This window comes from Amborella trichopoda, chromosome 11, assembly GCF_054954075.1.
Source record: "Amborella trichopoda isolate Santa Cruz 75 chromosome 11, AtrichopodaSantaCruz75HAP2 v2.0, whole genome shotgun sequence".
Lineage (NCBI taxonomy): Eukaryota > Viridiplantae > Streptophyta > Magnoliopsida > Amborellales > Amborellaceae > Amborella > Amborella trichopoda.
The window spans coordinates 31,313,194-31,340,031 of NC_142346.1; the positions used below are offsets into that span (position 1 = coordinate 31,313,194).

The following is a 26,838-nucleotide window of genomic DNA, read 5'->3' on the forward strand; positions in this document are numbered from 1 at the left end:
AGATAGACGAAAAATAGTATAAAGATATTCCCAATATAATCCAAGAAGGAATAGAAAGAAAGTAGTTGTGCAATGAGAGAAAAAATAGTGGAAGATATTCTTTCTAATTTGCAAGATAGACATGAAATAGAAGATATTAAAAAATTTATACGAGCTACTGTTTTTCCCCCAATTTTCTATTAAAAGTTTCCATTTAAATTGAATCAAATCACGATATTACATTCTCCATAATGGTAAAAGATGGGGATGCCATCCAATTTTACAGCAACCAGTACCATGAGATCTATTTTTTGCTTTCTTTAAAAGGATCATTATGTGTATCACGCATTGCTTCGAGTTGATAAGGTATGTTTTTATTCAGGGAATGGGATGCCATGCATCGTGACAACTGATAATATCAATTTAAGCTTATGGAATTATTAGTTAAAACTCTAAGTCATGGTTTTCTATCATCGCTTAGGTAGATTCAGCTAACAAAATTTGTTTTTTTGTATGGCATATGATCACTGAAGGCAGCCCCAATCAAAGAAGAAACATTAATCGACAAGGTGTGGTTAGTTTTTGATAGAGTTATTTATAATAATCCCACGATGTGCATCTCTTAGGATTTAAACATTTACGTATATCTGTATTTAAAAAAAAAAAGTCTGTTCATCATTTAAGTACTTAGATATAATGGGAAAAGGTGAAAAAATCTTTTATAAAATTCTTATTTTTGTTTAATCGGAACTTTCATTTTTTAATGACTTTTGTGATATTTTTTATTTTATTTTCTATTTCTTGATTTATATTTTTGGCCAAATTTTAAGATACTTTATTTTCTGTCTTTTATTTGTTAGTTTTTTACTATGATATTAAAAGCTCTTTATTTTTCATGGATGTGTACGTTGTGTTTTAAGCAAAATATGAAATGTTATTTTTTAAAATTTTTTTTATTATGATGTAAACTCAAAGTGGCCAATTCCTTGGTAGCACTGTGCATTACAAAAATTGATTTCCACTAATTTTTATTGCAGCTTACATTGATATATTAATTTGGGAAAATTATAAAAAAACCCCCCAAACTATACCTTTTATGCAACTTACCCCCCAACTAACTTTTTCTCTCAACTTTTTCCAAAAAATAAGCTTTTTATGTAAATACCCCCCCAAGGGAAAAAGTTCATTTTTCTAGACGAAAATGCCCTTCCCGTAGTAGACTTTCGGAGCGCACTTCAACAGTGCCGGAGCCTTGTGACTCATAATGCTCCACTGCCGGAGCGCACATACGCAGTGCCGGAGCTATGTTACATTGCCAGAGCGCACTTACGCAGTGCCGGAGCGCGTATCACATTGTCGGAACGCATTTAAACAATGTCGGAACGCTGTGACTCAGAATGCGTCACTGCTGGAGCGCACTCACGTAGTGCCGGAGCGTTGTGTTACACTGTCGGAACATACTTACGCACTGTCGGAGTGCGGTGTTACACTGTCAGACCGCTCTTACACAGTACCAGAGCCCCTGTGACAGGGCTTCGACACTATTTAAGGGCGCTCCGGCAACGTGCTATGAGAAGGGCATTTTCATCCAAAAAAATGAACTTTTTCCTTTGGGGGGGTATTTTCATAAAAGTTTGTTTTTTGGAAAAAGTTGAGATAAAAATTAGCTAGGGGGTAAGGTGCATAAAAAGTAAATTTTGGGGTTTTTTTTGTAATTTTCCCTATTAATTTTGTATAGTTAATTTTATCCTAATATATATTTTTTTTTTCCTTTTTTTTTTGGTGGCTTTGGCCTATTGATAAAAAAAATACACGGTAATTGTGTTATTCTTTTGATTGTAAATGAATATTGAAGTTAGTCAAGACTTTACGGTTTCTGTTTAAACAAATTATTTGAAACAATTTTTACTCATTATTGGTATTATTTATTTTCATACTAATTTTTTTTGTATTATACTTTATCAAAATTCATCAACATTGGCACTAGAAAGACTTTATATAGATTTTTCCTCAATATTTGGCATGCATTACATGGATTTCTATTCTCTGCAATAATATAGGCTGATGTGTTTTGTTTTAATATAATGTTAGGTCTGTAGAACATTTAGAGCTATTAGCTTAGGTGGTGGCACTAATAATTTAGGCGTTGGGCTATTTTTGCATATTTATATTTAGTTTTAAATTGAAATATTAGGTAATTTATTTATGTAATTTAAACAATTTTTAAAAATTTTGAGTTTACAATTTTAGATTTATTAATTTAAATGGCCTGTAGCTATTTTATCCTTTCATTGGGTTTTCTCTCATGTTCAATGCACATATATAAGAAACACTACAATTTAACCATGAAGATTTCCTATAGAATTTCGAATCATTAGGTGATATTTTTTTTTTCTATTTAGTCAGTGTTTCTGATTAGTCTCTGATTAGATTCTTTGTGCATTAAGAGAATAATTACTTTTTAACAAGAAAAGTTTGCTCCTTTTTTATGTTAAATTAAGCTTGGTGAATTTGTATCTTAATATTTTAAACCTTCCCTTTTTGGTTTTGTACTGTTTATTTTTTATTTTTTATTTATGGATAAAAATTTTACAATTTCCAAAATAATCGTTTCTATGTTTTTATTTTTATAAATATTGCAAACAACCACCCCGATTTTCTTTTAACTCTCAATATTTTAATTTAAGTAGTTTTGTGCTCTCAAAACTTTTTAGGCCTGACTTATGATTTTTTTTATTTTTTAAGATTTAAAAATAATTCTATTGTTTCAACTGAAAAGAAAATCAAGCTGTTTTTTTTTTTGTTGTTGCAGAGATTGAAGAAATCTATAATTATAAATACATAATTTCATGCTTTGGAGATACTTTTGACGAATTTTGAATTTTTTAGTTGTAACGTTTCAAATAGCTTTCAAAATTATGCCCACTATTTTTCTTTTTCCCAATATTTTATGCTTTCATTTGTAATTATAAAATTATAAAAAAAAAATTTAAGAAAATTTCTTTTTTATTTTTATTATTTAAGCGACTTCTAAAATATTATTATGTGATGAAATTTATTTTATTTTAATTTAATATTCAAATAAAAAATAAAGATCTGTTCTTTCATTTTATTATTTAAGCGACTTCTAAAAGATCTATTGGTTTTGTTTATCGTTTTGATGCTTATTACTACATTACCAAAACATGTACCAAAAACATTTATTTTTTTACTCTCTAAAGGTATGAGGCAGTAGTAGTAAAAAAATAGTAAAATAAAATTTTAAATTTTTTTTATTGTTTGCATAATCAATGGAATTGGCCCCATGCATGCATATTACATTTTTTTTTTCTTTTTTCTTTTTTTATTGTTATCATGCATGTTGTACTTCCATGAAATCAAATAACATATGTTCAATTCTATGTAGTGTAATATTTATCAAAATCAATAGAATTGCTTCATGCAAGCATACTTTTTTGTTTTCCATTTTTTTTTCTTATCATCTTGCATGTACTTTCATGAAATCAAATGATATATGTTCATTTTTTGCATCTTTTTTTTTTAATATTCCTGTATTAAAATGATAAAATGATGGATACATACTTGATCACCCATTGAAAAATCATGTGCTCATTTCACGATAACAAAAAATTCATACGTTTCATATTTATAGGATAATTTAAATGAATGATTATTCTATTCTACGTGCAATACACGTAATCCAACTATTATATATAATAAAGGAGACATGCATCCCCAAGTGAGAACTGAAGGGGTTTCACTAACCTCTCTTTCTCTCTCTCTCTTTCATGCCAAGTCAACATTGCGATCAATGCTGTGATTTGAATTTGAATATGAGATGTAATTCAACTTAAAAAATTCATTTGACTTTGAGCTGTGCTGATCTGGGGTCTAAGCTAAACAGCGTGGCTGTTGCCTTCCATGGATGAGAGACTGAGTGGACTACCATGGCGACCTTGACGTGTGAAGGTCAAGGATTTGTACCAGCCTCTTCAACTGGGTTTGTTCTCGTATCCCTACTTTGTCATGTTTCCTTTTTGATGAGGATTCGGGCAAGTACTTTTCTTTTTCCTCTGGGGTCTCTTTGATGTCCAGCAGGGTTCAGCCATCAGTGTTTAGTTGAGGAGCTGGTGAGTGTTTGAAACAATATCAGGGATGGACTGAAGAGGCAGGGATGACGTGGATGGAACATGGTCTGGATTGGAGTTGAAAATATCTTAAGGGTTTGATGGGGGAGTCTGCGGGGATAGGTTGAGTATGAGGATGAGGTATTTGGCCTGCAAACAGAGAGTGATGGAATCTTGAATCTGAAAGTGGATGGGGGTTTTGATTAGGATATGGACAAAGCTTAGGGAGCTTTCTGTCAAATATGACCAGTGTTGAGTTGGACAAATTTACTGCAAACATTACCCTCTCTTTGGAAACTTTCAAATTCCAGGCATGTAGAGGGATTATTTTGGAAAGGATCCATATTTGATGGATGTTGGTGGATACATCGGAGGAGCTCAAGGGTTTGAGGTGGAGGACAACCCCTGTGAAACTGAGCCACGTTGCTCTTAGAAACGTTTGGGTTTCATCCTGTGCTTCGAGGAAGAATAGAATTTTGTCCCTTTTGAGAAGAGACTGGTATGTTGGTTCTCCATCTCTTTTTAACTCATTCCTCCATTGTCATGACGGGGAGGGTTGAATGTGCGTACTACTCTTGCTCGCATCAGTGCAAGCCTTACTGAAATGATGCCGTCCCTGAATATGAAAGTTTCTGATGTTTGATGGATTGGAGGGTGTGTGGTGGATTGGGGGAAGGTAAGCTCTATGAGGTGTTTGCAGCCAAAGAGGGAGGCCAAAGATTGGAAGACAATTGGATGTGAGTGATGGACCTGGTTATGGTGATTTCGATTTTGCCGAAGGGGCTTGTGTTGATAATCTTTTGTTTTTGTGTGTGTGTGTGCACGCGCATGTGCATTCATGTGTTCGTGCATGTGTTGTTGTGGAACAAAAAGGAAATAAAAGGGGGGGTGGGGGGTGGCAGGGGGCAGGGGGAAGGGTACTGTAGAAGAAATTATGGAGTGTGTAAAGTGGGAGGGGAGAAATTGATTCATTTATTGTTCATATGGGTTCTACTTATTTTCATGATAGTCACCTTGTATGCAAAAACCTAACTGTACTGTTCTGTGATTGCTTTGTCATTTTATGTGTGTTGTTTCAGGGACTTGTAACGCTACTTGTGAAGTCGTGGCCTATATTTTTTGATTTGTGCTTCATTAAGTTGATACTACTATCACTTAAATGGAAATTTGTGTATCTGTATATTGTAGTGTTTTAGCAATAAAAATTTCAATGAGTTTCCTCTTATTGATGATTAAGAACTCCAATATACATGTCAGCTTCTCTTTGGATTCTATTGTCACGTATTCATGTGACTTTTGAAGATGATTTTTATATTCAGTTCAATGCTTATTTCTAAAAATCTGTAATTTCAAATCTTGTTTTATGTTGCTAGCCAATGCATTGTCTGTTTGGGCACGCACGTCATTATGCTAAATTGAAGACATTCTTGGGGAGTCCCTTTTATGTTTCCTGTTTCTATATATACATAAAGGTTTCCTCCATAAATTGTGTGAAATTTATTGCAGGGTGAAGGGGAAGCGCTACTTCGAATGTCCTCCTCTCCATGGAGCAATGCTTAGACCAGACAAAGTTAAGGTTTGTAACAATTTACTGATCTGGATGGTGAAAGCATCTCACACACAAATATGTGTGTGCTTGTCACATGCAAGCAATTGTCTCTTAATTTTGTGCTGCCGTCTTTTTTGTATGGCCACTTATGGCATCAATATTTTTGGTCTGATTTATGCTTCTGGTTAACTTACAAAAAGAATGCTGCTGACTTCTGTTTCCACTTTTCCTTTTAGCTCTTAATTACCTTTTTGAGACTTTTTGGTTAATTGAACAATAAATGTTCTATATTTGATAAGGTTCAAAACATGTTTGGATGTGAACAGGACACTAGCTATCACACTTCTTATTCCTTGCATGCAAGCAATTCTCTCTTAATTCCACAGCATTGTTCATTTTTGTATCAGGCACTTAATGACATATCTCTTTCCCTTTGTTTATACCAGTGTTGAACTTCTAAAAAGAATGCTGCTGTTGACCTTTTTTTCTTTTGTTTCGGTGTCATTTGCCTTTATGAACTTTTTATTTTATTGAAACATATATGTTCAATATTTGATATCTGATGCAAGACATTTGTGATCAAACTTCTTTTCCTCTTTTTAATTTCTTACATTTTGCAATTTGAGCTGATAGGTTCCTTGAGCAGTAAATTTGAGTAACTGAGTTTTTTTGATAGCCCAAGTGCTTGACAAGAAAAAGACAACTATAGGAATAACTTCATCCCAGAATCACAAGGGACAAACATGAATGGTAAATAAGGATTTATAGAATGTGATGACATTTAAATTTTCAATAAACCATATTTTTTAGGGGTGTTAGATAATGACTGCACACATGGCCTTGATTCCCAAGATACCCTTGAAACTAGTGACAAAGATAAGAACCACCGATCTTGGAGATGCTAGATGTTTACAATCTTCAGAGTAGAAATAGACTTGTGTCCCATTGGAGTTTGGGGGTTGGAGCATTGGATATTAGAGATTTTCTTTTTATCTGTATGCATATTTACATTTTTCCTTTTGTACAATCTATGAGTGAAGAAGTTCGGAGACAGGTTTGGGCAGATGCCTCGTTCCATAAAGTGCGTCTCCTGGTCTAGAGAGAATGCAGCTCAAATTCAAACCATGAAAGAAAGCGAATTAAAGAACATTTTTCTCTCTCTTTAAGTCGTGTTCTTGTGTTTTGGGAGAGCCATCTGGTTGTATTTCTGTTCTTTGTACTATTAGCGTATATGGGGTGCATAGATATGGTTTTATGTGTATACATAACCATATACATGCACATGTACATATACTTTTATGAGATTGAAAAATTTAGGGATAGGTTTTTGCATTTATGTAGCCTTTCAAGGCCTTGACATCGTGTAACTCATGCTCTTTTATAGTGGATTTTGACTCCAATGGGAGAATGGGACCGTATGCCCAGTGACTTACCGGACCTCAGTGGTCTTGGGCCCAGAAGAGGTGTCTTGAGTCACCTCAGTCATAGGTTTAGCGGGGCATTGTGAGGGTTGTGGATTACCCTATAGTCCAGGTCAGTGTGAGCCTAGAACCAAACAGTGGAGGCTAATCCCGGTACACAGGGGTGCCTGTGAGGGATCGAGAGAAAGGATATCTTGATGAGATATAATGATGAAGAAAATAAAAGAAAGTTTTGATTTCTTTTGGGCTACAATTGTTTTTTTTTTTTTTTTGGTTTTTGGGTTTGCAGGGGTATTTTGAGAATTTTCTTTGTAATGGACTGTTTTCGAATTTATAGAAAAGTCAGGGGGGTTCTTTTAAATTTTGGGCATGGGAAAAATTAGGAGGGAAATGTTTGAATTTGAATATGACATCTTGCTTGGGAAGTGGTATTGTGCATGGCTTGGGAAAATGCAGTTTGCGTGACTTGGAAAGGGGTGGTGTCCATTTAATTTTCCTAGGAAAGTTAAGAAACCTTTGACTTTGAAGCCAAACCAAATCTATTAAAAGGGGAGACCTTACCCCTCTGGAAATTAAATTTTTGCTGTAAATCTAAGAAAATCACATACTTAGTTCCCATTTAGAGTGTCTTTGGACCCTCATGCAAGCCATTGAAGCTAGGTTTGTTAGCTTCAAGCCATTGTCTTTGAATCATAGTTAAGTTCCTTTGGTTTCTACCTGATTTTGATCTATTTCCCTGACTTTTCTCTCTCTTTCGTTCATCAAGTGGTATCTGAGCAGGAGTTCTCTCTTTTGGACCTTGAATTATGACCAATAGAGGAGAACATGGAGGCCGAGGAGGGTGTGCTGTGCCAAGGGCAGGATATGATGACTTATTGAGGTTCAATGAAATAGAGCAATTGGGGGTTGCTTGCCCCCTTTGATCGAGAGTTGGTCACTCACGAAAGTGAGGAATCGAGTGAAGAAACTATAAATCCTTTCCACAACCGAAGGGAGAACCCTTCATTGGAGGATAGGTCGGTTTGTACCCTAGCTGGGTTGGATCTAGGAATCAAAGTGGATGTCCCTGAATTTTCTAGAAAATTTCAGCCCAATGAGTTCTTGGAGTGGTTAGACAGTGTGGAGGTCTTCTTTGAGTGGAAAGATTTCCCGGAAGAAAGGAAGGTCAAATTTGTGCCTACCCGACTCAAGGCGCATACCCAAATATGGTTGCTGCAGGTGCAAGCTAGTCGAGTGTGAAAGGGGAAAGAAAATATGGTGATTTGGAGGAGAGTGAAGTCGCGTCTTAAGGAGAAATTTGTACCCTCTGGTTATGCGCAAGAAATGATTCCATCATTTGTGACAAAAAAAGGGTGTCCAAAAGTATATAGATGAATTCTTCCTCCTTATGAGCCAGAATGAAGTCAATGATAGTGATGACCAGCTTTTTGCAAGGTATGTGAGTGGACTGAAACCTCAAATTCAAAACAAACTAATTCTACACCAGATTTTCAGTCTTGATGAGGCTTATCAAGTGACCTCGAAAGCTGAAAGCAAGTGGAAAAATAATCAAACTAGTGGCTGGAAATCAACCACAATTCAAAGGGGACAAGTGGCAAATCAAAAGCCATGAGAAGTTGGGTGTAATTCACACTCAAATGAGGCATCTAAGGGTAAACCTCCAGCTGCCAATAGACACATCCAAACCAGAGAATAGGGTGTAAAGTGTTATAAATTTGGCGAGGTTGGCCACCGGTCCTATGAGTGCTGGAAACATCATGCTGGAACACATATCTTAGATGGGGATGATGCGAATGAAAGAGACATTGTCACAGGGCTAGTATTCAATGAGGAGCAGGTAGGGGAAAATGAACAAGATGTTGCTGAAATTGAGCCTGATGAGGGGGATTTTCTTGTCATTAGACAAATACTCACTACCCTAAAGGTGATAGAAGAGCAGTGGTTCCGAACTAACATCTTCTAGACTCATTGTATAGTCCTTGGGAAGGTGTGCACCATTATCATTGAGAGTGGTAGCTGCGGTAATATGGTGTCTCAAGAGGTTGTCCACAAGTTGAAGTTGACATGCAAGAAATACCAACAACCCTATAAAATAGCATGGTTTTGGAAAGGTAATGAGCCTCCGGTAACTTCTCGTTGCTTAATTAATTTTTCCTTTAATAAAACTTATAATGATTCCATTTGGTATGCATATCCTTTTGGGTCGTCCTTGGTGATATGACCAAGCTGCCATACACCACGGACATAATACATACTCTTTTTGGAAGGATGGGGTGAAAATTGTTTCGAAATTGTTAAAAGGAGGAGAACAAGCCTGAACCCAAGAGTGGGAAAGGAGATGTTGTCCTTACTTTGAATCGGATTGTTGAAGAAGGCAATGAACAAGGGGTAGTGTATGCTTTGGTAGCCAAAGAAGGGTCTTACCTAAATGAAATCCCAACAAAGGTTAAGCCCCTAGTAGATAGGTTTAAGGATGTGATGCCTGATAAACTACCTAATGAGTTGCCACTAGTGTTCGCAAAATCACCGGAACGGTTAATCGGACATGGGCCTGGAAGCGGTTTAACCGGCCTAACAGATAAACCGGCCGATTCAACCGCTCTAACCGGGCAAGTCCCGGGCAGTCAAGAAAGTGTTGAAAAAAATAAAAAATACAAAAAAAATCTACTAAAATATGAAAAGCATATAGAGAATGATTAAAACAAAACTCATGCAAATGAAGTTGAAAATTAATTAAAAAAAAGGATTTTAACCCATTTTATATTTTTTAAGGGCTATTTTTAAAATTTTCTAAAAAAGATGGGAAAATATAAAAGTGAGTATCAATGACCAAAACATTTTTTATTCTTTACCATAATGTAAAGAATATTTAAAAATGCATTACAAATCAAATTCCTTATTTTTGAGAATTTATATACATTTTTTGATTTTTTTTTTAAATACCAGTTGATCACCCTAACCGTCCAAAACTAGAACCGGCCACTGGCCGATTCCGATCTAACTAGGTGGTTACTGGTTAGATCGGGCGATTTTGCGAGCAATGGTTGCCACCAATGAGAGCCATTCATCATTGCATCACGAGGATTTACATAAGCAAGTAACTGAGTTATGGGAGAAAGGGTTGATATGAGAGCATGAGCCCATGTGCAGTTCCCGCCTTGTTAACTCGAAAAAAAGTTCGCTCATGGAGAATGTGTGTGGATAGTAGAGCAATTAATAAAATGACAATGAAATACCATTTTCCAATCACTTGACTTGACGATATGCTGGATATGTTATCGGGATCAAGGGTATTTTTCAAAATCGACTTGAAAAGTTGCTATCACCAGATTCGTATAAAGCATGTAGACAAGTGGAAGACTGTGTTTAAGATGTGAGAGGGCCTATATAAGTGCCTAGTGATGCCCTTTGGGCTCTCTAATGCTCATTGGACTTTCATGAGAGTAATGAACCAAGTGCTTCACCCATTCATTGGCAAGTTTGTAGTGGTGTATTTTGATGATATCCTGATCTATAGTGCACGCACTGATGAGAATTTTCTGCATTTATAGCAGGTATTAGAGGTCCTTTGGAAAGGAAATTCATTTGTAAGCCTCAGAAAATGTTCCTTTTTGACTGATAACCTAGTATTTTTGGGTTTCATGGCATCATGCAAAGGGGTCAAGATGAATCCTACCATAGTACAAGCCATTGTGGACTGGCCGAAACCCAACACAGTGACTGAGGTGAGAAGTTTTCATGGTTTAGCAACATTTTACAGGAGGTCTATCAGAAACTTAAGCATCATGATAGGACCCATAACTGATTGCATGAAGAAAGAGGTGTTTGAGTGGACATTAGCTGCTGAAAACAGCTTTAAATTGGTGAAAGAAAGGATGACAAGTGCTCCTGTCCTTGCGCTTCCAGACTTTGAAAAGGTCTTCCAAGTGGAGTGTGATGTCTCGAAGGAGGGAATTGGAGGTGTCCTAAGTCAAGAGGGCAGACCCATGGCCTTCTTTTGCGAGAAACTGAGTGGGGCAAAGATTAATTATTCCTCTTATAATGTGGAGTTCTAGGCCGTGGTTCAAGAGACATTGGAGACACTACCTTATCCAAAGAAAATTTATCTTATTTTCAAACAATGAAGCTTTGAAGTATCTGAGTGCTCAAGAGAAACTGAATCATAGGCTTGCTAACACTAGAGTTCACGTTCGTAATCCATCACAAATCAGGCAGCCAAAACAAAGTGCTTGATGCTCTCAGCCGGAAGTGTCACCTCCTTGTTACTTTATCACCTCAGTTGTTTATTGGTCCCTACCTCACAGTTACACTATAGACCTTTACTTCTCTAAAATCCTTGAGCAACTTGCACAAGGAGAAAGGGAAACATATGCTATTTTTGTTTTGCAGGATGGTTTTCTCTTCAAAGGGAGTTGACTTTGCATTCTCGAGGGGTCACTTTGCATCCAAATCATGGGTGAAATGCATGGTGACAACATTAGTAATCACTTTGGGTGGGATAAGACTACAGTACTTGTGGAAGAAAAGTACTTTTAGCCCAAACTAAAGTGAGATGTTAGCTGGTTCGGCGAGCATTTCCAAGTGTGCCAGTTGGCGAAGGGTCCGTCTCAAAACACTGGTCTTTATACTCCTTTACCTATCCCCGACCGACCATGGACAGATGTGAGTATGGGCTTTGTGGTAGGACTTCCCCTCACCTCGAGAGGGTGTGACTCTATCTTTGTGGTGATAGATATGTTCTCTAAAATGGCCCACTTTTCTTTTCAAAATACTTTAGATGCGACTCAAGTGACTGATCTCTTCTTTAAGGTGGTGGTCCGCCTTCATGGTGTGCCTAAGACCATCACTTGACCAAGACACAAGATTTGTGAGCAATTTTTTAAAATCCTCGTGGAAAAATTAGGCACCAAACTGCAATATAGTAGTGCCTATCACCCTCAATCTGGTGGACAACCGAGGTCATCAACTGGAGTCTTAAAGAGTTGTTGAGAAGCCTTGCCGGGGCCAAGCCATCTTAATGGGATTGAGTTTTACCTCAGGCAGAATTTGCCTAGAACAATTCCCCTAATCGGTTCACAGGCATTTGAGTGGGTGTATGGTCATCCACCAAGCAAGGTGCTTGACCAAGACCCTTTGACCGAAAGGGTGTGAGCTAGCGATGATGTGGAAGCTTTGGCTGAGTACATTCAAGACCTCCATCAACAAGTTCGGGAAAGACTACAAAGGTGCTACGACAACTACAAAGCTGATGCCGACTTGCACCGACGTGAAAAGACCTTTGAAGTAGGAGACTTGGTAATGATGTACCTTAGGCATGAGCGCTTTCCAAGAGGTACTTACCATAAGCTTAAATATAAGAAGATTAGCCCTCGTCGAGTACTTCAAAAGATGGGGCACAATGCTTATAAGGTCAAGCTTCCTAAAGGATATGAAATTCCTCCTATTTTCAACATTTCCGACCTCTATGTGTATCATGGGGATGTTCATGTGGAAGTTGGTTAGTTGGGATGCACATCTGCCGAAGCAAAAGGAGGATGAGGTAGAAAGGATTTAGACAGCCACATCATCTCCACCCGCGAGGGAATTATAGTCAGTATTTACTACAGTGGAAGGGCCAATCCAATGCACAGAGAGTTTGTGGATTTCTAAAGCAAAATTGATGAAGATTGATTCAAAAGCCCTTGAGGAGTTCATTGCCGGTTCGAACTCGAAGTCGAGTTCGCTTTAACCCAGGGAGATTGATGAAGAAAATAAAAGAAATTTTTGATTTTTTTTTGGATTGTATTTTTTTTTGGGGGGGTTTTGCAAGGGCATTATGGGGTTTTTTCTCTGTAATGGAATTTCCTGGAATTTACAGAAAATTCAGGAGGGTTCTATTAAAATTAGGGCGTGGGAAACATTTGGAGGGAAATATTTGAATTTGAATTTAAAATCTTGCTTGGGAAGTGGTATTGTGGATGGCTTGGGAAAATGTATTTTGCATGACTTGAGAAGTAATGTTCCTAGGAAAGTTAAAAGAGAATTGAGTTTGTAGCCAAGCCAAATCAATTAAATCGGGAGACCTTACCCCACTGAAAGTCAATGTTTTTACTGTAATTCTCGGAAAATCAGGAACTTAGTTCCCATTAGGAGTGGCTTTGGACCCTCAAATGAGCCATTGAAGCTAGGCTTTGTTTGCTTCAACCTATTGTCTTTGAATCACAGTTAAGGTCCTTTGATATCTACCTGATTTTGAGCCATTTCTCGATCTTTTCTCTTTGTTTCCCGCATCAGATAAGCTGGAGGAAGGACACCCCGTGTAGATTGGTTGCTTGTGAGGGCAAGGGCTAAAGCCTCAACTTATTTATAATTGAATAAATGGGAAGCCGCCCTTTTTGGGTTATGTTCCAGATTAGGGCTGTGCATATGTGCTGAGAAAGGACCCCTGCACCATGGTTTGATAGTGACTACAGTCTCAGCCTCGCAGGTGCATAATATACTTGTCCTTGGGAGGCACCTGCAATCCACTGGTCATCTAGTAGTCAGCTTTGATGGACCAAGCGTGACTTCCTAAGGAAGATTGTGGGTCATGGGTTCCATGGGATTGATTTGAGAAAATGGTCAAGTATTCTAAGATAAGCCTAGTGGAGTGCCCTATTTTATGGACTTAAAATTAGGAATGCGCATGGGTGGATCTTCTAGAAGGGGCATATGATTTGATATTTCAATTGAAAACCTAGGGCTAATGAAAATAAAAAAGCCGACTTGCATGAGACTTGTCACTCTCTCATTCATCTCATTTGCAAGTTACTTGAACAAGAGAGAGGAAGTTACTTGAACAAGAGAGAGGAAGTGTCTTTCATTATCTTTCTCATTTCATGTGAACTGAGAGAAGGATTATTTCTTAGGGGCACACCCCCCTTTCTAGATTCTTCTCTCTCTTGATCATTTCAATCTAGATGGGTATGAAGGCAATTAAGCTAAGATTTAGTGGGAAAGTGCAATTCCATCTTGGAAAGGAAATTTGAGTCTAAAAACCCAAGGGACAATGGTGTGAATTTCTAGCCCTTGATCTATGATAGCTAGGCAAGGACGGAGCACTTAGATCAAAGCCTCTCTCACCACATTGATCTCTATGATCAAGGGCTCTCATTCCTCCTCCCAAGAAGCTTCTACACAGTCCTCTTCTGCAACTATAAAATAGGGGGCCTCACCCTATCATTTTCTCACTCTAATTCAACGCATTGCTATGATGCCCAAATAGAGTGAGAGAGTCTAGGGAGTGGGGTGCCCCAATAGAGAGGAGAGTTGAGTGTTCTAGCCCTATGACCATGGCTTCCATGGTCCATAATCCATGAGTATGAGAGACCACCATTGGAACCCTTTAGTCCCTTCAACTCCTTGGAGCAGAAACTCAGCCAAGTTTCACTCCTGCACTAAAGAAGCATCAAGGAGCTTCCATTTTGATGCAATATCAGCTGCAAATTAATTTCCAGCAAGATTGCTTTCTTGGTTGGCCTCCTATATTGAGGAGTGAGGAGTGAGGAGAGCACTAGACCCCACACTATTGAAAGTGGAGATCAGATTTTGGGTGTATTGCTCTTTGGGGGTGACCTGTGAGCAAACGAGTTCTTTATTTGGCTTCTCATGGTTAGTTCTTTCATAATTGAGTCGTAATTAGTTTGTATGCTATGCAAAGTGAAGGAATGTAATAGTGTTTAGTTTTGATGTATTTGAAAGTGTGTGATAATGTGATGGAAATTGTAGTGTTGAATTTTGTAATCAAGCACACATTGTCTTGTTGTAATGTTTCATTCACTAGTGTAATTGAATGGAAAGTGTGTGGGGGTTATGATGAGGTCCTTTTCTTCTTTATTTTTGAGTTGTAAAAGTGAATTTTAAGAAGTTCTATCTGTCCCTCTTTGCTGTATTTGTCATCTTCTTTGTGCTTGTATTGGTGTATACTAGCCCCTTGAATAAATTCGGATGAGTATACACCAAAGGGTTAGGTTATACATCCAACAAGGTTTGCCTATTGGTCTCATTCCATTTTAAGAAAATGCCTTTCTTGGTCTTGTAACATATTATTTTCTGTGAGGCATATCTTAATTTTATGGGTAGGCCATTTGGTTGTGTACTTGTGATTTCGTTATACTGTTAGGAACATCCTCGTAGGAACATTAGTATCACATACACCCACCCACCAACGCCAATATGCATTATTATCTGGTTTCTTTTGTTGTAAGTTTGCGGTTGGGAATGATGGGAAATTTTCTCATTGCTCATTGTTGTTAAAACATTCTTGAATTACTGAATGTCATTTACCAGGGGAATGCTTTTTTGCAGGTTGGAGACTACCCTGAACGAGACCCATTTGAGGAAGATGAAATTTAAATCTGGAGTCAGTTTCTATGATTAGTTTTTTGCAATTTATGTTAACGTGTGATCGTATTTGAAGATTTATATGGGTACACTGAGTGTAAACAGATTTTTCCTTGATTTGCTAATTTTCTAGTTATGTTGATAGATATATTTATATTGATCTAACGTACCTTTCATTGATATCTTATTAGTTGATTTAGATCTAATTATTAGAGATGAGAAAATATGTAAAAAGGAAATTAAATGATAAAGTTGAAATAAGAATTTAGAAGGAAAATTTATTTATAGGGTGTGGTTTACATAGGGTTGCAACCTTAAACAATCATAGTGAGGTGCACCTCCAACTAGTCATAAGATGCAATTTTGGTGTTGAAAATTCTTAGTATGGCATCATAATGCATTTTCATATCTAATTATAAAATTTAAACTCCAAAAATGTTTCAAACCAAACAGATCTATAAACGAGTGAAAATCTTAAAAATAGACATTCTAGATTATTTATTGCAAGAAGTAATATTATTGGGACTTGAAATCTTTCTTTTCTTCATGTCTATTTTTCTCAATGTCAAGATGAGTAATTAGATGTTTTTTCAACGTCATAACAACCTTTTTCGAGGGATTTTTGAGGTTCCTTATTTCTAAGTCTTTTTTTTTTTTTGGTTAGTAAAATTTGAAGTCCACAGACCAACGCTCAGCACAAAAATACCATTAAAATAAAGAAAAAAGTGGTAAAGTAAATGGGGATTTGAGCCCTTATCTTTTGGTGATAAGAGTCTTTAACATGGGGTTCGGTAATACTATTGTCACGGTCCTATACCATTCTAAAACATGTAACTGAATGGGGTTTTATTTATAAGTCTCTTAGCTGGAGGAGGATATGGAAGCTAAGTTAGTGAAAGCTCGTTGAACTGTTTTTTTTTTTAAATAGTCGACTTTTTATTGCTATAGAATCTCAAAACAGTACATAATTGAAACAGGAAAAGCAAGGAAAAAACAAAAAATTACATACTGACGAATACCAAAAAAAAAAAAAAAAAAACAAACAAACGAAACTAAGACAACAATTATCCTCCAAACTATTACAAATTAATATTCAATTATGTCGCCACAACTCTTGTTTTTGCTAGAATATCTGCCTCCATAGTGCATTCCCTAAACGCATGTACAAAAACACATTCCATGTTCAAACAAAAATCCGTTCTCTCTAATAAAGCTGCAATTTCCATGGATACTCCCTCATTTAATAGCATTTAGTGAATCACCTTCAATTTCCACTGGTTTATTAAAACTCTTTGCCAACTTAACACCTTCCAATAAAGCACTGGTTTATTAAACCTCTTTGCCAACTTAACACCTTCCAATAAAGCACGAACTTCTGCTTGATTTGCAGTAGTACTCTCAAGAGGACCAAAAAATTCAAAAGAACTCTTCGTTCACTGTCTCGGATAATGCCTGCCATTCCTGCATTTTCAGGATTTCTTAAAGTACTCTCATCAAAATTTACCTTTATCCATCCCTCTGCTGGACACTTCCATATACCAATTCGCTTTTCCTTTGGAAGTCTTTCGAGAACTAATGTATTAGGTTATACATCAAATCTAATTTTGATACACCTCGCTAATTTTTGTTAATGGCTAACCATTCACGTACTGTGAATCTAATTTTTCCTTTCATCTCTTCTACTGGCCTCCTAATTCCTTCAAAACATCTTCTATTTCGTTCTTTTTATATTTCCCAAAAAAACAACATATTTTACCACTTTACATATAATTCATCCTTTTATTCCCAAACCCAATCTCAGCCAATCTCCAAACAATTCTTCCATTTGCATAGGGATATCCTTATTAACTCCAATCATTCCCACACACCATTGCCAAATAGATCTTGTAAAGCTACAATTCATAAAGAGATGATCAATATTTTCTTCATGCTCTTTACAAAGCATAATCATACCTCTCTTTCTAAGCACATCAACAGTTAAAAGCCTTGCAAGTTTAGGTAACCATAAGAAAGCCTTAACTTTTAAAGGTATAGGCTATTTTCAAACTTTACAAGCCTCCATATCTGGCCATCTAATACGATTATTGAATAATAGTTTATAAGCAGAACTAACAGTGAATAAGCCATTCCCACTTGTTCCCATAAAATTTTATCTTTTTATGATTTGGACAGTAAAACTATTGATGAAGCAAGTCCAAGCATTGAATATACTCCTCACTAATATTCTGAATAACTCTTCTATAAGAACAACTAATATCCCAATTAGCTTCATAACTTTTACCCTCCACCATTTCACTCACAAATTTTGCTTTTTGAATTAACTTTACCAAATAAATTTTGAAATTGATACGTTAAAGGAGACTCACTCCCCACACCATTTCTGCTACCAAAATCTGGTAGTATCCCCTTTGCCAATCAAGCACCGCATATTACTCAAGAATAATCGATGAACTATTCTTTACCCAGAAGATTAAGGAAAATTACAAAAACCCCCCAAAATATACTATCTATACAGCTTACCCCCAGCTAACCTTTTCCTCTCATTTTTTCCCCCATAATCACGTTTCCTCACAAAACATCCCAAGTTAAAAAGTTGTTATTTTTTTAGACGAAAATGCCCTTCCTTACAAAAAAAAAGAGTCAATTGACGATCCCAAGTAGCGTATTGTCGGAGCATAAATTCAACCACTGGAGCGATGTGGCTCCCAAAGGTGTACTGCCAGAGTGCGTATTTGTACTGTTGGAGCGTTTGTCTTTATTGCCGGAGCAACCTATTCAACCGTCGTAGCACTGTGGCACCAGAACGTGTATTGTCGGAGTGTGTCTTTGTACTGCCAGAACGTGTGCCCTCATTGCCGGAGCGACCTATTCCACCGCCGGAGCGCTATGACTCCAGAAGGTGTATTGCCAGAGCGAGTCCTTGCATTGTCGGAGCGCATGTCTTCATTGTCAGAGAGTTTAAATGGACTACCGGAGCGCATGCGGAGAGAGTCATGGGTAAAAGCTACGAGGCGAGAGAGGGGGGTAGTTTAGTTTTTTTTTTCTTTTGTTTTAGATTGGGGGGTTTTGCGAGGAAAGATGGTTGTGGGAAAAAAAGTGAGAAAAAAAGTTAGCTGGGGGTTAAATTGCATAGATAGTATACTTAGGGGGGTTTGTATTTTCCCGAAATTATAGTTAAATGGCTAACCTACCAGATTGGCTTTTCTGTTTTGAGTCTATTCAAGGGGAAAATTGCAATCCACAATGTTGACTTGTTAATTTCTAAGGGTTCTAAGATTTTTTGGGCTAGGGTTTAGTCTATTGGTTTTTTGAGATTGATCAAACCAAATTTCTTTCTTTAACTATATTGTTTTATTTATTTATTTATTTATTTATTTTGGATAGGTCAGCTGTGGGATTCCAAGCCAAGAGATATAAGCTACAATCCGTGATTTAAAACTACCATTTCGATTCGGAATAGCCCAATTTCGATCAGGATACGTAGATGGTTGATTCCAATTTGAGGAACCCTCGAGTGGCCCTCAAGGCCTAATTTGAATATCTTTTTTATTTTTTAGTTGTATCGGTACAAGTACCTTGCTCTGGATCTGCTCGAGGTGGATTGGGTAAATTGAAATTGGAGCAGTGGCGATTCAGGGTTGTCCTATTTTAAAATATCCGTTTACAACACTTGTTTACCAAAATTTGAGAAAATGATGGTGTTTTTATTAGTCGGCTGACTCATATGTACACATGCGGACCCCTACTAAAATTCATTTTAGATTATTTTTTTTATGTTTTTTGTAGATTCATGTAGGCCAACATAAATATAAAAAAAATAAATATAAAAAATTAAAACTATAATTTTTTAGTACTTTTTTTATGCACCGTCCATATACACTTTAAATAATGTCCATCTTTAGGATAGATGTTTGTAAGTCAGCGGGCCCATTGACTAAACAATTTTCCTTGAGAAAACATGTTTAGACTCTTGGCATGGGATTATTTATGCATTTTGAGCCCTACAATTTCCAGTGAAACCATATCTTGGATACTAAATGAAATGCGTATGGGTTATGCATCAAACCAACAACGAAAGTCGTGACAAACAAAACCTGCAATCCAAGTACCTGCGTTGATAGTTATGGTGTTGACAAAATGCAGCACCATGTCCGAAGTTCGAATCAAAGCAATGACCTACCAAAAGGGCAAAAAGAATATCTTCATTATGAATCATCTAAGCAAAAAGTACCTAGTACAAAAGGAAAAAGGGTATGAGAGAAGTGCAAAAAAATTAAAAACATTTCTTTTGAGAAACACACTAACGAGTTTCAAAAAAGCAATCCATGATAGCATGAATGAAGCTTGAATGGGAGGTAGTTGGAGGGTGAGAAGCAATGTATTTGAAGTAACTCATGACCCTTGATTTAGTTTTGTTGGCATCAAATGGCTATTGACACATGTAGGGTTTGTGCCAAGTTTCACATGCGTAAGTTGATGAACAGGGAACACATTTTTCATTTGTCTCGGAGAGAGAATATAGGGAGATATATAGATGTTTTTTGTCTTAATGAGAAATTACTTGTGGCATCGGTTTTTCGAGAGGACATGTACATGTTGGATTATTAGGGAAGAGATGGAACCCCTTCTCAGGATTACTGGCAGCATCATGAGACTTGGGATCTCAGAGATCATGCCCTTTCCCAGAACAATAAGAACTCAAAATTAATTATGTGGTCTTGCTCTCCATGACCTTGAAACCCTTCTTAAAGAAAGATGGAAGGAGACCGTTCTTCAATGTTCGGCTGAGTTCTTGAATATTTCTGAGAAATGTGGCCCTGTAATCCTAGGAGGTGGGTGGTTATTTTCTGCCCATTAGATAACGGCATTTTCTTTATCTAAGAAATCTTCATATTTTAGTGATAAGCATTAAATTATAAGAGAGAGAAAAATGACACGTTTAAAGACCCCATAGCCACACGCATGTACGAACAATACACCTCTTCCGAGTGCTTTTTAAGTTTGCTACTACAAGGGAAGATTATGGTGCATTCCCTAGGGGCATCAAGGGGGCATATAAAACTCAAGGGAGATCTGCATTCTCAAAAATATAAACTTTTGGCTTTTATAGAACAATTGTATAGATCCTTGTTACCTAGACAATGACACAGGGTAAGAATCACATGCGTGTTTTATGAGGGCAATCTAAACTCAAGACATGGGAAGACATATTAGTTCACGTATTACATGTAGTCCTGAGAAAGAAAGAAAGAAAGAAAGAAAGATAGATGAACTATGAAAATAACCTTAAGGGATTTGTTTGTCCAAAAATTTTGTAGACAATCTCATTATCACTAGATGCATAATTTCGAAAGAGAAGAAGGGTAACGGTCGTATAAAGTATTGACCTTAAATAATTATGCACCTCTAAATCTTGCTATAAATCTTGCTAAAAGATGCAGTTTTGGTATCAGGAAACCTTACGTTAGCCTAAAACTATATTTTCCCTCCTAATTGTGAAATTTAAAGCTATAAAAGTGGTGAAGATCGAGAAAATCTATGCATTTAAAAGTTTTAAAAATAGATGGCCTACATAATGTGTTGCATGATGCACTAGTTATAGGACTAGAAATCTTTATCTTCTTTCATCCATATATCTCGAGGTTAAGATGATCAATTGTAGGTTCTTTGACATCAGAACACCATTTACGAGTGGATATTTGATGTGCTCTTTACTTATTACATTATGATGTTGATACCTTATGGCCATTGTTGATAACAGGAAGTTAGGGGAGGAAGAAGGAACTTCCCCATTACTGTACGAGTTCCGTGTTTGATGCATTGAACTTATACAGTAAAGAAGTTTCACCTAGAAGTTCCTTATTCCCTTTCCATCTAAAATGATGGAACTTAAAATAGGAACTTGGATCTTCAAACCCTATTTTGCCTCCATCCTTATATTTATATTTATATTTATATTGTTAATTTATATTTGTAGTATACTATATTATATTATTTATATTATATTATATTATTTTATATATTTTATATAATATAAATAAATATTGATATAATAATTTATTATATTATATTATATATAATAAAAAAATATTTATATTATTATATATAATAAAATTTTATATTAATATAATAAATATAAAATAAAATATATAATATATTATATTATGTTATATATTTATATATATATATACATATTTAAAATTTTAATATGTATTTGTATTATATAGCATATATTTATGTATATAATATATTTTATTATATATTATATATTATAAAATAAATAAATATAAAATACACTCTGTTATATCTTATATTATGTTATAGATATTATATGTAATATATATTTATATATATTATACATTTATGTAAGGGAAAAGTTTATATAGAGCCGAGGCCCTAAACAATCAAATTTGAGCCTACATAAAATTTTTCATTAGAAGCTGTTGTTTTGATGCCAAAATATCCTCAAATTGATCATCTCGACATCAAGATGTATGGACATGAGAAAAAAATAGATTTCAAGTCATGGAAATAGTGTATTTTATAAAGATTTTTTGGACCATCAATTTTCAAAATTTTCAAGTTTTCATAGATCTGTCAATCTATAGTATTTTTGAAGCTTTAAACTTTATAAATAAAGATAAAAATATATTTTAAGGCTATCACAAATATTTTCAATATTGAGACCATATTTCTCGATACTATTTGAAGGTAGGCTCTAATTTTATTGTTTGGAGCCTAGGCTCTATATAAACTGCACCCTTTATGTAATATAATATATTTTATTGTATATTATATAAAATTAGAGCCTATCTTCAAATAATGTCGAGAAATGTAGTATCAATACGGGAAATCTTTGTGATAGCCTTAAAATATATTTTCATATTTATTTATAAAGTTTAAAGCTTCAAAAATAGTGTAGATCGACCGATCTATGAAAACTTGAAAATCGTGAAAATTGACGGTCTAAAAATACATTACAAAATATACTATTTCCAAAACTGAAAATCCATTTTTTTCTCATATCCATACATCTTGATGTTGAGATGATCAATTTGAGGATATTTGAGCATCAAGACACCTCTTCTATTGAAATTTTTGTGGTAGGCTCCAATTTGATTGTTTAGAGCTTTGGCTCTATATAAAATTTTTCCTATATTTATATTTAAATTATTACCATATATATATATATATATATATAATATTTATAGAATATAAGATATTTTATTATAGTATATTATAAATATCATATATTTATATTTAAACTATTACTATGTATTTGTTTTATACTATTATATAATATATTACATAGTATAAAATATATACATTTTGTTGTATAATATATTTTATGCATATAATAGATATTTACAATACAATATATATTAAAAATTATGCTGTTTAATATCATAATAATATTTAATACATAATATTTAAATAAACATGACTTTATATTTCAACATATTGTCAAACATAAGTACATCAAACTTCTTTAACATTCCAACAAGTTCTTCCCAGTAAAGAAGAACTTCAAATTTTCACTTGACAACCTTCCGGTTATTGAACAAGTCCTAAATTAACTTTTTCCATAAAAACTGTTGGATATAAAATACTTCAAGCTTTATTCGTTTGGGTATATTAAGTATCGTATACAATAAGAATTCATAATCATCTTCAGCTATTAAATGACAAATAAAATGGCTCCATCTCTTTCCCCTCCCTCTATCTCTCTCTTTCTCTCTATCTCATCATTCTCTCATTTCTACTGCTCTCTGTCTCTCCCTCTCACCCAAAAACTACTCTCTCTCTCTAATGGCAAGTTAGGGCTTTCAATCTATGCTCCATCATGAATAATGGCATCGGCCTTCAATACCACTACTAGAACAACTTAAAGGAATTTACATTTCAATGATTTGATAAAGTAGGATAAATTTTACCCTAATAACTAAGTTTGAAAATAATTATAGGTAAAACTAATAAAATGAATTTTGCAATAAAATGTTTCTTCCGGATGACTTAAATAGTAGAAATGTATCTTTCGGGTTGCATCTAGATTCTTTATTTTTGACAAGAAATATATTACAAAAAAATTACATTTTTCTAGAATTTTTTTTTCCCTTTGCTAGAGGGAGGGAGAGATGGAGTGCGCAAGTACAGGAAAAAATTTGATTTGAGTGTAAAGAGAAACAAAAATGGAGTTTCAGCAAGAGGTTCCACTGCCTACATGGGGAATAGAAAGTCACATCACACAATATTAAAGAGAAAATCACATCACACAATATTGGATGCTTTATGCATTACTCGAATCGGTAAATTTATAGGTCTTTCACTAAATCTAGAGTTCTTAAAGAAGAGAGAAAATTCAGGACCTTTAGGTATGATTTACTTAATTTTTTTTGGGCTTAAAGGAGTATTTTTTTAGTTTTTTAATGCTTCAAGGTCCAAATTTTGAGGGGTTTTGGTGATTTTTGAGATTTTTTAGGATTTTTTCTAATTCTCTAGAAATTTCTAATGATTTTTCCTATTTTAAAGTATTTTTGAGGTATTTTTCTAATTTCAAGATTTTCTCTATTTTATAAGGATTGTTTATTGTTTTTTTTTAATATATTTTTAGGGATTTTAGAGGGGGCATTTATAACTCGATTTTTTTCCTTTTTGTTTTTTGAACTTTTTCGGATAATCCAATTAAAAACACATTTTTTACTGTATCATTGGACGGGCTTGGGCCTTGCGGCATGTTACACCTCGAGTGGGTCATGCAGTGCTTATTTACAGGGGCATTTTAATAATTTGTCTCCAAAACTCCCAAAGCGTATAACTTGTAATCCATAGGTCCGATTCAAGCGATTCTTAGACCATTGGAAAGCACTCGAGTTCTACTACGGTTGGAATAGGTTTGCGGACTTGGAACAATTCTAGTGGATCTAGGTTGCCTATGGTCTACTAAAGTTTATGTGGTCATTTGAGATCAGAATTCAGGTTTATTGAGGTTTTTAAGAATGCCCTTAGCCAAAATTTTATGGGTGGTGTCCACATGCATTCACATAAAACTTCATTGCACATATCTACTTCATCTACCTAGCTCTACTTCTTGTTGGGCACACCCAATTAGAGCCCTCACACACAAATGCGGATGCACGCAGCAGAACCAGGAAATATGATAAACAAAATTATGCCAAAGTCGATATGTGTGTATGAGTGGGTAAACATGAAATAAAGCAAATAAAGAAAATAAATGTTACTGGCACCAGGGTTCACCTTTTCAGGCTATGTCTACGGGAGAAAGAGACAAATTCACTATTATCACAAAGGTTACAATAGTCTTCCAAGAAACAAACTTTTTTGGAATCATCGATTTCATCTATAGACTTCTCTCTCTAGGATTTCCCTCTCTGATCTCAGAAACGTTTTTCTTTCTAGAGAGACTTTCTCTTCTAAAAGAAAAAGTTATCTTTTTTTCTCATTTTTCTTCCCTTCTCCCTCTTGTCTCTGTCAACAACGAAAAGACTTAATAAGAGGATTACCGACTCTCTTTCATATTCTTCTCTCAGAAGAAGGATAACCCTCTCTCTCTCTTCTTCTCTCTCAGAGAAAGATAACTCTCTTTCTCTCTCTCTCTTGTCTTCTCTTATAGAAAAAGCGCGCTCGTTTTGGAATTTCTTGGCATTTTTATTTTGGTTGAAGGTAATTTAACCTAGCTATATAGAGGATAGTTCCAAAATGTCACATTTTAGGAGTACTTATTTTGGAATTTTTTAGAAGGGGTAGAGTTGAAGAATTGTATGTTTGTTTTTCAAAGTTTTTTTGTTGATTAATAAGGGATTAGAACTAGTATATGTGATGGTTTAGGGATTTGCATGATTGTATGTCTGTTTTCCCGAAAATGAGGAGGTCATCAGCATGAGGTACATAAGAATGTGTAGCTTGAATTCCCTTCGGCCATCTTCCACTCTATGAGCTTCCTAAAGCATTCTATATAGAGGGGAAAACATGGGTGGAGGGTGTCCCTTGTCGTCTTTATTTTTCTAATAAAACAGCCAAAAAAGAGTCCCGTTACAGATTGCATGGTATTTGGCCCTAGAGATATACAGATCTTTATCCTAACTAACGAATTTCAACCCGTGATGTCTTTTGAGTTCATTTGTGAGGAATTCTCAATTAAATTCTTGTAAAGCCATAGGAAAGTCAATTTGTAGGCAAAATATGCTCTGTTTGATTTTTTGTCATATTGTGAATGAGTTCATGAATACTTAAGACTTAACTTGCAAATGCTGTGATTTTTATTAAAAGCAATTTGATCGGGGATAGCAAGTTGATTTAGAATTAAAAAGGTCTACAATATCGTCCCATCACCACATTAAAAATGCTTTGCCTGATCTATTATTGGGATTGTCTATAAAGAGACCATCCATCTTTGAAAAAAATTTATATAAGGATGCTACCTTATAATGTAGAACTACGGATGCCCCTAAAAAATTCATTAGAAAAGGTAGTTTTAATGTTGAAAAACTCTTTGATTGATTATCTCGACATCGAGATGTAAGACTATGAAAAATAAAAGGATTTTAAGTCTCAGAAATAGTGCATTTTACAACATATTATCTACACCGTCCATTTTCAAGAATTTCATATGTTTATAGATTTATTTTAACCATTTTTTAAATTTAAAATTTTATAATTAGATATAAAAATAGATTTTGACATAATCCTAAGAACATTTTACATCAAAATTATATACCGTGATAAAATTTGAAAGTGCACCTTACCTGTACACCTACGGATGCATCCGTATACAAAATGCACCCTTTACTTTTCGTAAAAGGAGGTCACAATCATTCTTGTCCCTTAGATTTCAAAATGGGTCGTTGTAAGAGTGTCAATGATTAAACACAAAGTTCCAAATAAAAAAATTGCACTTCTTGACGCACCCTAAGACATCTAATTTGACTTCTAATGAGATCAGGAGTAATCGTCTCCTCCTTTGTACAAAAGATAAAGGGAAAAGTTTATATAAGGTTGCAACCTTAAAATGTAGATCACAGATGCACCTCAAAAATCCATCGGAAATGTTGTTTTAATGTTGAAAAAACCCTCTAATCGATCATCTCAACATTGAGATGCATGAATACGAAAAAAAAAAAAATTTGAGTCCCAGAAATAATGCATCTTGCAACACATTATTTAGATCGTCCATTTTCAAGATTTTCATATATTTATAGATCTACTTGATTTTAACCATTTTTGAAATTTTAAATTTTCTAATTAGGTATGGAAATAGATTATAAGATAATACTAAGAATATTTTACAACAAAATTACATGTTTTTCTAAAATTTTAAGGTGCGTCTTAATTGACTTGTTTAAAGTTGCAACCTCAAATAAACGGCACCCAAAGATAAATGGTC

The 26,838-nt window shown here is 35.1% G+C and overlaps 1 protein-coding gene across 4 annotated transcripts in view; it reads left to right on the plus strand.

The window, feature by feature from the left end:
- The window catches only part of EMB2804 (tubulin folding cofactor B), a 75,238-nt gene extending 59,621 nt beyond the window's left edge, over positions 1-15,617 (plus strand). For 3 of the 4 annotated variants that reach the window (XR_016044543.1, XM_006859122.4, XM_020676515.2), the window contains 2 exons: positions 5,613-5,682; positions 15,402-15,617. Coding sequence is in view for 2 of the 4 variants with exons in the window: in XM_006859122.4 (XP_006859184.1) it covers positions 5,613-5,682; positions 15,402-15,449 (118 nt within the window). In the remaining 2 variants the exon portion in view is untranslated. Of the gene's footprint in view, positions 1-512; positions 549-5,612; positions 5,683-15,401 lie in introns of all 4 variants that reach the window. The other variant, XR_016044542.1, reaches the window with a different exon arrangement.
- Positions 15,618-26,838: the final 11,221 nt, after the last annotated feature.